The 14,397-nt window shown below is 36.8% G+C and overlaps 2 protein-coding genes across 2 annotated transcripts; both read right to left on the reverse strand.

Annotated features, from left to right (window-relative positions):
• Positions 1-10,572: 10,572 nt before the first annotated feature.
• LOC132804319 (disease resistance protein RPS4B-like) lies at positions 10,573-12,523 on the reverse strand. The gene is made up of 2 exons (XM_060818538.1): positions 11,467-12,523; positions 10,573-11,345 (listed from the first exon to the last, which is right to left on the reverse strand). The coding sequence occupies exons 1-2, from the start codon at positions 11,953-11,955 to the stop codon at positions 10,974-10,976; spliced, it is 861 nt and encodes a 286-aa protein (XP_060674521.1). The 5' UTR covers positions 11,956-12,523; the 3' UTR covers positions 10,573-10,973.
• On the reverse strand, positions 12,275-14,083 carry LOC132804074 (disease resistance protein RPV1-like). Its single transcript, XM_060817978.1, has 3 exons — positions 13,185-14,083; positions 12,627-12,963; positions 12,275-12,541 (listed from the first exon to the last, which is right to left on the reverse strand). Exons 1-3 carry the CDS (start codon positions 14,081-14,083, stop codon positions 12,275-12,277), a joined length of 1,503 nt encoding a protein of 500 aa, XP_060673961.1.
• Between the last annotated feature and the right edge of the window lie 314 nt (positions 14,084-14,397).

Consider the following 14,397-nt stretch of genomic DNA (forward strand, 5'->3'; position numbering starts at 1 on the left):
CCTTATATCAATAGTATGCTGACCAAAAAAATAACAATCCAGCTCTGTTATTTTTCTTAAATATTTTCACTGGTTTTAAAATTGAAAGCAAAATCAGATTGATTAATATTTTATGAAAAGGAAAATAAATAAATATAAGGGCATCAGGTGATGCAAAATATACCTATACGTCGCCTGATACAAATATTTTTTGTAAAAAAAAAAAAAAAAAGCTTTGTGTTGCTGCGTAAATATTTTCACTTGTTATTTAAAGTTGAAAGAAAATCAACTGTTTAATATTTATAAAAAACCAAAAAAGAAAAATTAATAAATTAACAGGCGACGCATAATCTGATATCAATAATGTGTGTTGCAAAAAAATAAAAATCTAGCACTGTTATTTTTTTTAAATATTTTCACTGGTTTTTAAAGTTGAAAAAAAAATTAGATTGATTAATACTTTATAAAAAAGGAAAATAAATAAATATAAGGGAATAAGGTGATGCAAAATATACTTATGCGTCGCCTGATTCAAATATTTTTTGGAAAAAAAAAAAAAAGCTCTGTGATGCTGCTTAAATATTTTCACTTGTTATTTAAAGTCGAAAGAAAATCAATTGCTTAATATTTACAAAAAACCAAAAAAAAAATTAATAAATTAAGAGACGAGGCATAATGTCGATTATTCGTCGCCTAATATCAAAAATGTGTGTTCCAAAAAAATAAAAATCTAGCACAGTTATTTTTCTTAAATATTTTCACTAGTTTTTAAAGTTGAAAGAAAATCAGATTGATTAATATTTTATGAAAAAGAAAAATAAATAAATATAAGGGCATCAGGTGACGCACAATATGCCTATGCATCGCCGGATGTATATATTTTTATTTTAAAAAAAAAATCTCTGTGATACTGATTAAATATTTTCATTTGTTATTTAAAGTTGAAAGAAAATCAACTAATTAATATTTATAAAAAAACAAAATTAATAAGTAGAGTTTGTTATGCGTCGCCGGATATCAATAATGTGGAGTGAAAAAAAATTAAAATTTAGCTCTGTTATTTTTCTTAAATATTTTCATACGTTTTTAAAGTTGAAAGAAAATCAGATTGATTAACATTTTTCTTTAGTGTAGCATTTAAACAATACAATTCATATAAAATATATGCACTCTATTAAGGGCGACTCTGTTGGGCTGAATATTCAGCGACGCTTAACGAATGCATCATGTATTGTTGTTTCTAGCGACTTCTTAACGTTGATATTTTTCGTATGTGTTGTCTATTTATTAAATTTTTACTGACGCATTAACCTTAGAGTCGAGGTTTTATTTTTTTAGATGCATTTATTTCGTAGCGTCGCTAAGTGGGTGTCGCTAGATCTTAATTTTCGCGTAGTGAATTGAAATTGGAATCAAACTCAAGGGTCCAAAAGTACAGTGATTTTTTTTTTAAAATGTTTTAGGAGTACTTTGAATTTTTTATTCAAAAAAAAAAAAAACATAAAATTGAAAGAGCATAATATAATACACAATTTGATGGACGTTGGGCTTCTGTTTTAGAGTGAAAGAGACCAGTGAAAAAAGTAGATTGAAGCTGGTAGCTCCGATAGTAACTGACTATATGTACACATATAAAATATTTCTAATATATTATTTATTATGATATCTTATTTTATTTACCAACAAAATATACGCATACTTCTTTATAAAGTGATCAGGTTGAAAATTTAAAGCAACTTTGCATGTGGAAGAAAGTCATACTTTTTATTGACACATGTGGAATAAAGTTTTTACTTTTTTGACTTAAGATTTCCCTTCATATTGCAGATAGAACAAATAATAGTTGATATGCTATACTCTATTCAATCCCTGCCAATTATTTCATCCAAAAAAAAAAATATATTGCTAATTACGTAATTGATTACTGTCATTTTTCCTTTAAAAAAATTTATGCAATGAGTCTAAAAAAGTCACAAAATTATGGAATTAGTAGTTAATTTCTTTTGTGGAAAGTAATTAAAGTATGTATAGCTTTTACTTATATTTATAATTTTTCTATAATAATAGTATCCACCATCATTCTTTAATTATAGATCTATGCATATCAATTTATATAATATGTAAAAGTAGAATAGTCAATACAAAAAGTTTACTACATATCATTATAATATTCTTCTAAATTCTTTTCAAAATTATCAAGAAAAAATCATCTTCTCTTCTCTTTATTATTTATGGTTCTATTAAAATATTAATCAGTATCAAATATAGTAGCTATTTAAAAATATGAGATTTTTTATCTTTTATTGGTTACATCCAAAAATATATTTTTTTATTATTATGATATTATATATAACATAAAATGCATCTCTATATATATGGTTTCGGATTGAAAGTATGAAATTTTTTACCTTTTATTTGTTGTACCCCAAAAATATATATTTTTCTTATTATAATATTATATGTGTATTTGCATATAGATATATACATATATATATATATATGGTTTCCTTAATCAAATGTACTTTAAATATTTTTACATATACAAATGTGATTATATAGAAATTAATAAAGATATCTCCTTATCTGGATACAAAAAAATTTACATAAATAATATAAGTTTATTTTATCAGTAAAAAATAAGATATCTTTTTTCAGAATATAATTGTTAAATATGGCAAAGTATGATTTTATATTCAAAACAAATTATTTGATTATTTTATATTCAAAACAAATTATTATATTTTATTTTATTTACCCAAGAAATAAAATACACTAGATTATAAATTAGTAAGTGATACCTTCTAGTTATTTAAAATTTCGGTGTATAATATTTAGATGGTTTTTGTTCTTTTCATATTTCTGTTTTGGTTATTAAAGTTTTTTTTTTTTAAGTTTTTTATTGTTTAATTTCAATTTAATTATTTTGGATGGATCTTAATCATGATCATCTCGTATGGATGTGAACCATGCTATAGATGTTTTGTTGAAGTTGACAATGCTGAATCAAGATATGTTGTGGAAACTGATCGAAAAGAACAAAATGTTTTTTATGAAGATTCCTTATTGATTATTAATTCATCTTTGTGTATCAATTTTTTCAGGATAATGGAGGAAAAATATATAAAAAAGAGAAGACGTAAAAGATTATTTAGGCTGAGGGCATGCAAGAAAGAACAATACGATCGTTTTGACAATAAAGTAGTATCGGAATTTCCAGACTTTGCAACAAATTCATTGAGCAAGAAACAACTTAAGAAGATTAAGTGTTTATCCTATACAGTATAGTTATTTTTTCTCTTATTATGTTTTATTTTTTTTATTAGAATGTATTGTGTTTGAAAAATAATATTTTAATTTTTATTTGGATTGAAATAACAAAGATAGTTGTATTTTAGTTATTATAAATTACAATACAGTAACCTAATAAAATGAAATTTCATTAATGCCTAATAAATCAATGTTGTCCTTTGGTGCCTCCCCCCAATCCTTTGAATTATAACGCATGTTTGCTATTGTTATTATCATTGCTACAATAAAGATATGTTTTAATTATGTTAAAAAAATAGTATAATATAATATAACGTATAAAAGAACGTTTCCAATGTATATTTTTAATTCTCTATCTCTCTCACTCTCTCTCTCTTTCTCTATCCCTCTCTTTCTCTCTCTTTCTATATATATATATATATATATGTTAATTTTGCGAAGATGGATGATCTATCCAATACATAGAAATTAGATTCTTATGGTGTTACAGACATCTTTCCGTAATTAGATTCTTATCGTGTTGCAATTTTATTTTTTTTAAAGACTAAAGTTATAAAAACTAAAATCACGTGCAAGTTACATGATTTACCAATTATTTTTACTTACATCAAAATAATAATTTAATAATAATAATAATAAATATGGATAAGCCAAATGGACTTCTAAAGAGAGTTGGTTCTCTAATACAGTGGACCAATTGAAGTATTATAGAGGATATGTGTCTAAGAGCCTTACTACATGAATCAGTAGATAAGTCGGTTCTATTAATAGCACAAATAAGTCCTATAAATGAGTAATTGATTATTTTAAGTCCATAAAATATTTATATATCTTTAATATATTGGAGATTTATTCTATATTTAACAAATAGTATTCATGAGCCTATTATTTTTAGGCTACAACTTTGTTTTAACTAATCTTCCCAGTAATATTTTTCTAGAGTTTTATAAAAATAATAAACCAAACCAGAACCCACTACATGTATTAAGAAATCAAACAAATACATTTGCATAGTTGATGCCTTGGTCATAAAAAAAATTGATTTATTTTGTGAAATTTATATTGTCCAAACTATAAGAAAATCTGTATGAGTCAGAATCTACTATATTGCTAGCGATGGAAAGAGTATTTATTTTGGCAAACAATTCAAAACACAAAAATAACCTACCATTTATAAAGACATTTTATCAAACATTTGGCAGAGTAATACCAAACTTTAAAAAAAATAAATTAAATAGACAAATATTATCCTTAGCAACTTTTAAGTTAAGCACGTTTAATTTGATGTATATACCAATAAATTATGCGTCATAAAACAACTCTGAATCATATCCATAGGTAATATATTCTATACTTGATCTAATTTTCTCTGCTAATATCTGTCAAATGCTCATGGTAGTTAAAGAAATTCATACTGATGATGTAACAAAAACAGGGTATTCCAATGCCAAAATAAGAAAAAATTGAAGAGGAAGATATAATTTTTCCAAGATACCACATCATTCATTTGAAGCTACGTGTCACGTCCCGTCCAGAAGAGGTGAAAACCTTGAGGTTTGGGCTGGAAGGTTCTACACTCTCCATGAAGATCCATGAGAAGTCCGGAATATTCTAGAGGATTCAAGAGAAACCTAGACTAATGTAGATGAGAATCTCTCTAGAATGCTCCATGTAAATATCTTGTACATAACCCTAGAATAATCTAGAACCCTAACTAGATGAGTGACATGTGTCCATATCTAGAACTTTCCTACATGCCAAGCCCTCTATATAAAGGGTTGGTCTCTCATTTGTAACACATCAAGTATTCTAGCAATACAAGTATTCTCCACATTCTCTCAAACTCTCCTACTTCCTACTCTCTCATTCTTAGCTTCCGCATCTTCATAGCTTGTGAGCAGGGCTTACTTAGCAAGGGAGGTGCTAAGTGCCGCACGGGAGTGTTGGAAAAGCTAGGCCCGTGACAGTTGGTATCAGAGCCAATTGCTGCTCAAGCATATCGTTGGTGTAACGTGGAAGTAGGCAAGATGGCTAACTCGGATGTTACCATCAATGTGGAGGGAGCTACCGATGTGCGAGGTCGTGAAGAGCAACGCAACCCCAATGCGGGGAAGCAGAGGCATAAGTCCAAGTCCAAGGATGTGATGATGGGCGTAGAGTTGCGCTTGGAGGAACATGCATCCCGAGTTCAGGAACGGTTTGAGGCGCTGGAGGGTCGCCTAGATGGGCTAGAGTCGGAGGACATTGCCATCAACCAAGCCGTGAGGGGGTTACTCAATGGGATGGACGATGCCTTAAGGAGGGAGCTCCGCGCGACACGCGACCAATGCATGGGGGAGGTAGCAGACCTTCGTGCAATGTTGGAGAGAGAATTGGATGCCATTCGCACCCAAATGGAGGATATGCGGGGTGATTGGGCTCTTTGCAAGAGGGCGGTGGCGTCGGGGACGACCACCATACGCGAGGGGCCACGTATCGATGTGCCAAAGCCCAAGTCCTACTCCGGGGTAAGGAATGCGAGGGAGCTCGAGAATTTCCTTTGGGGCTTGGAGCAATACTTTGAAGCAATGGGCATTGTGGACGATGCTTCAAAGATTAGGACTGCCACTCTCTACCTTAGCGACACAGCAATGTTATGGTGGAGAAGGAGGCATAGCGACATTGAGCGAGGTACGTGCACTTTCCATACTTTTGATGATTTTAAAAAGGATCTCAAAAGGCAATTCTATCCGGAGAATGCCGAAGATGAGGCAAGGAGTCGCCTTCGACGACTCAAGCAAGGAAGCCACATCCGGGAATACATCAAGGAGTTCACCAACTTGGTGTTGGAGATCCCGGACCTATCAGATAAAGACTCCCTTTTCTACTTCATGGATGGTCTCCAACCTTGGGCCAAGACAGAGTTGAAAAGGCGTGGCGTACAAGATCTAGCTAGTGCCATCGCACATGCCGAAAGCTTTATCGACTACACCATCCAAAGGGACTCCTCGAAGCCAATGGAGAAGAAGACCAACCATGGAAAAGGTGGGGGAGAATCAAGCAAGCCCAAAGAACACAAAAGAGAGGAAGGTGCACACAAACCTCAAAGCTCGAAATGGAAGCCGCCTAGAGAAGGTAAGGATGCTTCCAAACCTAAAAACTCTTGTTTCTTGTGTGATGGACCGCATTGGGTTAGGGATTGTCCAAAAAGGAAGGCTTTGAATGCCATGACTACCCAATACGAGGAGGGACAAGAGGAAGAGGCCAACATGGGCTCCATACAATTGTTGAATGCCATCAAAGCCGCTCCTAAGGATTCAAAGAAGGGTGGCTTAATGTTTGTAGAAGCAAAGATCAATGGAGTGCTCACCAAAGCATTGGTGGACACGGGGGCTACGCATAACTTCCTGTCGGCAGAAGAGGCACGACGACTTGGCGTTAAACCCTTGAAAGAGGGTGGATCAATGAAGGCGGTTAACTCGGCTGCAAAGCCCATCCATGGGGTTGCTAGAGGTGTACAAGCCACCATTGGAGAATGGGTAGGCCAATTAAACTTATCGGTAGTTCCCATGGATGACTTCAAGGTCGTTCTAGGCATGGAGTTCCTAGACCAAGTAAAGGCCTTCCCCCTTCCATTCGCAAACTCTATGTGCATCATGGATGGAGGGATGACTTGCATGGTGCCTACGGAAAGGGCTAGCAAGATGGAGGCCAAAGCTTTGTCGGCCATGCAATTTAAGAAGGGCATTAAAAAGAAGGAACAAAGCTATCTAGCTGTTGTTCAAGAGCTTGATGGCCATGAGGACGTCCTAATATCTCCCGAAGTGCAAACAGTGCTGGAAGAGTTCAAGGACGTGATGCCCAAGGAGCTGCCCAAGAAACTACCACCTAGGAGGGAGGTAGACCATAAGATCGAGCTGGAGTCGGGGTCTAAGCCACCCGCCATGGGCCCCTATCGCATGGCACCGCCAGAACTGGAAGAGCTTAGGAGGCAACTCAAGGACCTTGTCGATGCGGGTTACATCAGGCCTTCGAAAGCTCCATATGGTGCACCGGTGCTATTCCAAAAGAAGAAGGATGGGTCGCTGCGGATGTGTATCGACTATCGAGCTTTGAACAAGATCACCATCAAGAACAAGTATCCCATCCCTCTTATTGCGGATCTCTTCGATCAACTTGGCCAGGCAAAGTACTTCACCAAACTTGACCTTCGCTCCGGGTACTATCAAGTGCGCATAGCGGAAGGTGATGAGGCCAAGACCACATGCATTACAAGGTATGGTTCCTATGAATTTCTAGTGATGCCTTTTGGTTTGACAAATGCTCCTGCAACGTTTTGCACCTTGATGAATAAACTCTTCCACCCATATCTTGATCGTTTCGTAGTAGTATATTTGGATGATATTGTCGTATATAGCAATACTATGGAAGAACACTTACAACACCTTAGACAAGTCTTCCAAGTACTACGAGATAACGAGCTATACATCAAGCTGGAGAAGTGCTCCTTCGCACAAAGAGAAGTTATGTTCTTGGGGCACAAGATCAAGGATGGGAAACTTATGATGGATGAAGCAAAGGTACAAGCTATACAGAAGTGGGAACCACCAACCAAGGTGCATGAATTAAGATCCTTCTTAGGCCTTGTCAACTACTACCGGCGGTTTATCAAGGGATACTCGACGAGGGCTACCCCATTGACCAACATGTTAAAGAAGAACCAAGCTTGGGGTTGGACGGAGAAGTGCCAACAAGCCTTCGAAGACCTAAAGAAAGCAATCACGGAGGAACCGGTGTTGTGCCTGCCCGACCACTCTAGGCCATTCGAAGTGCATACGGATGCCTCGGACTTTGCCATCGGTGGAGTGCTAATGCAAGATGGGCACCCAATTGCTTTCGAAAGCAGGAAGCTCAACGACACGGAACGACGTTACACGGTGCAAGAAAAGGAGATGACGGCGGTCATCCATTGTCTGCGCACGTGGAGGCATTACCTTTTAGGGAGCTTCTTCACCATTATGACGGATAATGTTGCCACTAGTTATTTCCAAACCCAAAAGAAACTCACTCCCAAGCAAGCTCGATGGCAAGACTTCTTGGCGGAGTTCCATTATAAGATGGAGTACAAGCCGGGGAAGGGGAATGTGGTGGCAGACGCACTTAGCAGGAAGGCCGAACTTGCATCCATAAGTCGGCTCGAGTGTACCTTGCTGGAGCGTATCAAGGAAGGACTCCCACAAGACCCTATAGCCAAGAACATCATGGCCCTAGTCAACGAGGGAAAGACTAGGAGGTTCTGGGTAAGAGATGGCCTGCTTTACACTACGGGGGACCGTATATATGTGCCCAAGAAGGAGAATCTAAGAAAGGAATTGATTAAGGAGTGCCATGACACCAAGTGGGCTGGCCACCCGGGCACTCGACGCACCCTAGCCCTTATAGGAGCCACATACTATTGGCCCCATATGAGGGACGATGTGGAAGTCTACGTGAGGACATGTCTTGTGTGCCAACAAGACAAGATAGAGCAAAAGCAACAAGGAGGGTTGCTAGATCCGTTGCCCATTCCAGACGGACCTTGGGAGAGTGTCTCAATGGACTTCATCACTTGTTTACCTAAGTCGGAGGGCTATGGTAGCATTATCGTTGTAGTGGATCGGTTTAGCAAGTATGCTACCTTTATCCCTGCACCTACGGATTGCACGGCAGAGGAGACTGCCCGACTATTTCTAAGGCACGTGGTGAAGCTGTGGGGAGTACCTAACAATATAGTAAGTGATCGGGACCCTCGATTCACTGGAAGGTTTTGGACCGAGCTCTTCAAACTTCTTGGTTCAGATTTAAACTTCTCCACTAGCTTCCACCCACAGAGTGATGGGCAAACGGAGCGCACGAATGCCTTATTGGAGCTCTACTTGAGGCACTATGTGAGTGCCAACCAACGAGATTGGGCTAAGTTGCTAGATGTGGCTCAATTCTCCTACAATCTACAGCGGAGTGAATCAACTAATAGGAGTCCATTCGAGATTGTGACGGGGAGACAACCAATGACTCCTAATGCCCTAGCCTTAAGCTATGGAGGCAAAAGCCCCGCTGCCTACAGGTTTGCCAAGTCCTGGGAGGAACAAGCCGATTTGGCTAGAGCATATTTGGACAAGGCATCTAAAAAGATGAAGAAGTGGGCAGATACTAAGAGAAGGCATGTAGCATTCCAAGAAGGGGAGTTGGTCATGGTGAAGCTACTGCCCCAACAATTCAAGGCCCTACGGAAGGTACACAAGGGGTTGGTTCGACGCTATGAAGGACCATTTCCCATTGTGAGGAAGGTGGGTAAGGTTTCCTATCAACTACAACTTCCTCCTAAGTTGAAGATTCACCCTGTTTTCCATGTGAGTGTCTTGAAGCCTTACCATCAAGACATGGAAGACCCTAGTCGGGGGGAATCAAATAGGGCACCTACGGCGGTTGTGACTTCGTTTGATAAGGACGTAGAGGCTATACTTGCAGATCGGGTCATACGACGTAGAGGGGTGCCTAACTATACCGAATACCTAGTGAAGTGGAAGAACCTACCGGATAGTGAAGCTAGTTGGGAACATGAAGACGCTTTATGGCAATTTAGAGACCACATTCGGAGGTTCAAGGAAGAAGACGCGACGAGGGCGTCGCAAGATTAGGTGGGGGAGGGTGTCACGTCCCGTCCAGAAGAGGTGAAAACCTTGAGGTTTGGGCTGGAAGGTTCTACACTCTCCATGAAGATCCATGAGAAGTCCGGAATATTCTAGAGGATTCAAGAGAAACCTAGACTAATGTAGATGAGAATCTCTCTAGAATGCTCCATGTAAATATCTTGTACATAACCCTAGAATAATCTAGAACCCTAACTAGATGAGTGACATGTGTCCATATCTAGAACTTTCCTACATGCCAAGCCCTCTATATAAAGGGTTGGTCTCTCATTTGTAACACATCAAGTATTCTAGCAATACAAGTATTCTCCACATTCTCTCAAACTCTCCTACTTCCTACTCTCTCATTCTTAGCTTCCGCATCTTCATAGCTTGTGAGCAGGGCTTACTTAGCAAGGGAGGTGCTAAGTGCCGCACGGGAGTGTTGGAAAAGCTAGGCCCGTGACATACGTGTAGTGATATCTGCATGGTTCACAAAGATTCTTTAAAAAACAAGCCAAAGTGTGATAAAACAAAATTCACCAATATATACATGATATATTAATAATGCAACTAAAATACTAAGAAGTGCATGTTCGAAACAGAGTATACATGTAACTTCAACGCAACGAAAAAAAAAAAAACAAAAAGAAAATTTAAATTGATTTACCTAGGAAATCATTGATTATATGTTTGATTTTCTTCGAATTAGTCAAAGGATTTGCTTCTTCCTCATATTATCATTGCCAACAACTTTACTTTCACTGATTTGACAATTATCACCAGAGCATGTCTTATAGAATTGTTCTGTTTTTCAGGTTGATCAACATCCAATCACTCTGCATGCATCTGTTCAAGAGCCGTTCATCATCGTCTTCTTCCTCATGAGACTCAACAGCTTCAGTACATCCACTTGATTCACAACATTCAGCGAAGAATCTCTTCTTCTTAATTACTTTTAGTTTCTGCATCAGATCTCTCTGTGTCTTCCTTGTATACAACACAAACCGCACCCCAAACTTGTTAATCTTGCCATACTTCCAGTGTAGTTTTTGTCGCCAGACAATTGGCCTCAGTTCACTAGAATGTGTAGCTGAACGAACAACCCAGAGAAGTGGGTCCTGGTTCTGTGGCATAACACATGAACACGTGATCTGAAAAAACCACGTTATCCACAAGAGCCGAACCATGATGTTGGTACAAACGAACATCACCATCACCGATGGTTTTGTAATCGAGTAAATTGAGTTTATCTTCAAGACAAAGAGATACATGATGCCCTCTTTTATGGCGTTCATAACCAATGCAGGTTGCGTGACTCAATAAGTTATTCCAATATGGCCGAAAAGTCTGAATCTCGATTGTAATCCTACTAATCTTATCACTACTACCACCAAGGAGCATCTTCTGAGTTTGAACTCCCGGATAAAGAAAATCATGAGAATTTGGGACCTTTTATCATGAATGGGAAATTAAATCAGTAATTTCTGAAATATTAAATTATTACAAAACATTTTAATTGTATCTTGTTAAAGTAAAGAGAAAATAAAGGAAGATAAAAGATTGGACATACAGTAGTGTTTGTTCGGAGGAGAACTTGAAGTACTGGACGTTTAACATCGAGTATGCTGTTACGTATATTCTGATCCAATTTTTCACAACCATCAAAGTCAACATCTCCATAAAAGAATTTATGGTCAAGTGTATTCACATCTTGTGATGATGGATCCCTCCAATTTGAGATGTACTCCAGTGACGTGCAGCATCTTGCAGACAGACTAAATAATAGGGATGGAAGCTCTGGTATATATTTCAATCTCTCACATTCATCTAACTTCAAGATGAGCAAAAAGGGTGGAAGAGGAGGCAATTTTTGAAGTGTCGAACATAACCCAAGGTCTAACAACAAAAGATTCTTTAAATTACACAAGCTGTTGGGTAGAGACTCAAGTTCCTTGCATCCTTCTATATATAATACTTTGAGAGAAACTGGATTTTCAATTGACTCTGGTAACTCTTTAATCCCTGTTTCGTTTAACTCCAGATATGTCAAGGGTTCCATAGGCTCTAAGATTTCTGGAAATTTGTCCAGGTTTAGGCAACCTCCCAGCTCTAGTTGTCTAAGAGATTTCAACTTACAAATGCTGGTGGAAGACTTTTAAGTCTTGTGCAACCCCTCATATCTAATAGAAAAAGACTGGAGAGATACCAAATTGATGGCGGTACTGCTTCTATTGCTGTCCCACTCAAAAGTAATTCTCTTTAATTTAATGGAATCTTTTGAGAAATGTGGGACTGAGATGAATAGAGGGATAAGTTGCGTGTAAAACTTTGGATCAAAGTTTTGAGAAACGTGAAATTCTTCAGCTGAAAAATGTTGTTCAAAACTTTTTTAATTCCTCCAATGCGGCAACTTCCATGTACCCTGTACTCTTCGATGCCTTTCTAAAGAAATCTCTAAGTTTTGAGCAGCCATTCAAATTTAGATAAGTAAGCTTGTCCAGATTTTGAAGAGATGAAAAAACCTGAACGAAGCTTGTACAGCCTTCAAGATTTATACTTTCCAGTTTTCGGGCCTGTGGCAGATCTGGTAATTGAGTAAGGAACTTGGAATAACTCAGATCAATCATTCTTAGCAACGGAAGCGGCTGTAACAGATGGAGAAAAAGGGCTTACAATTATTTACTATTTATTTTTCTGATCTCTAAAACAATAAAACAAAATTAAACATACCTGAACTTTATAATTCCAAAGTTTTTCGACACGGCTTCCACGAAGTACAAGTTGAACAAGATTCTGCAGGTTAAATTTTGACGGCAACGAATTCAAAGGGTAGAAATCCCACTGGAAGTATCTTAGCTTATCAGAAAGATAAGGATCAAGACCTTTAGGAGTGGACAGCTTAAACTCATGGCCAGCAATATTGTCAGTATAAACTTTGACAAACTCAGATATACTGATATCATCACAGCAATAAATTTTCAGAATTTGTAGGTTGTGCATATTTGAGAAGGCTCCACGACACAAATTTACATTTTCTTTAATTTCAGACTTTGACTGCTGTGGTTCCCTGTAATTTAAAATGAATATTAGTATTCTAGATAAGGATACAATAAAAGGAAATTTAAGAGCTTCGTATAGACACCTAAGATGTTAGTTGGAAATAGCTTTGTGCTTTGTGTTTCTTTATCAAAAGGAATAATATAAATTTTGAAAGAGATATCAATAATTTATTCCTCTGTACTTACCATTCGATTTTCTATTGCGTTACGAAATGCCTTCGCATCGCACAATCTACTACAGTTACTAGATTGTATATGCTCATCTCGAACAATTGCCCGACCCATTTGTCTTATCAAATCATGCATCCATAGCAAATTGTCGACAGGATCTTCATTACTCTCAATTAAAGACTTATCAATGAGAACACTTATTTCTATATTCACAAAGGAATTACCATCATCTAGTATGCTTACTGCAATGTCTCTAGAAAAAGTTGAATTAAACAAGCAAGCAATGTCAAGAAATGTATCCTTGATCCCTTGATCATCTAGTCCTTCGTAACTGATTCTTAATACATCTTGAATTTCTGGGTTTGGAATTCTTTTCAGCGTCTTCAATGCACTTTCCCAATCTTTTTCAATTCTAGACCAAAGGAACGAACCCAAGACCTTTAGAGCTAATGGGTTTCCATTTGCGTAACTTGTCACTCCTAACACCATTTCATCATCAATGGCTTGAGAAATATTTTTACGAAAAGCATGCAAGTGGAAGAGCTCAAGAGATTCATTCTGATTTAACCTCTCAACCTTGTAAATATCATCAGCTACTTTCTTAAGGACTTGCTTATTTCTAGATGTAACAATGATTCTACTGCCAGAAGCAAGTTGATTATATCCTTCAACTAAAGCATCCAAGTGGATTGAATTATCCACATCATCCAAAACAGCGAGTACCTTTTTACGTTTAAGTCTATCAAGAATAAAAGGTGATATTACAAATGGGGTATCCATCCTTAGAATAGCTTCATCATTTAACAACTCGGATAGAAGTTTTTTTCTCAAATGATTTGGTCCATGTCTTGCATATTCTTCTCTAACATTCCAAACAAAGTAGCGACCTTCAAAGTGACAATATGATAATCTTTGATATACAGCACTAGCAAGGGTGGTCTTACCAATACCTCCCATGCCCCATATGCCTATAATGTGAACATTTGTTGAGCCAATAGATAATAATAATTCAATTTCATGGATCTTTTCTTCAATTCCAATGAGGTGGCTTCTAAGGGAATTCTCTTTTGAGAGATATTTAGTCAATTTCAATGATATGTTTTCAACAATCTTTCCAACCAATTTGCACTCAGGCCTACATGAAACAAGATAATACAGTTGTTAAGAAAAATAGGACAAACATCTTAGTAAAAAGATAGGTACACGGAGAAAAAGAAAGCAATTTAAATTATCATTTAGTTATTGGCATTGTTCAATTCTAAATGTTTGTT

Source organism: Ziziphus jujuba, chromosome 6, assembly GCF_031755915.1.
Source record: "Ziziphus jujuba cultivar Dongzao chromosome 6, ASM3175591v1".
NCBI lineage: Eukaryota > Viridiplantae > Streptophyta > Magnoliopsida > Rosales > Rhamnaceae > Ziziphus > Ziziphus jujuba.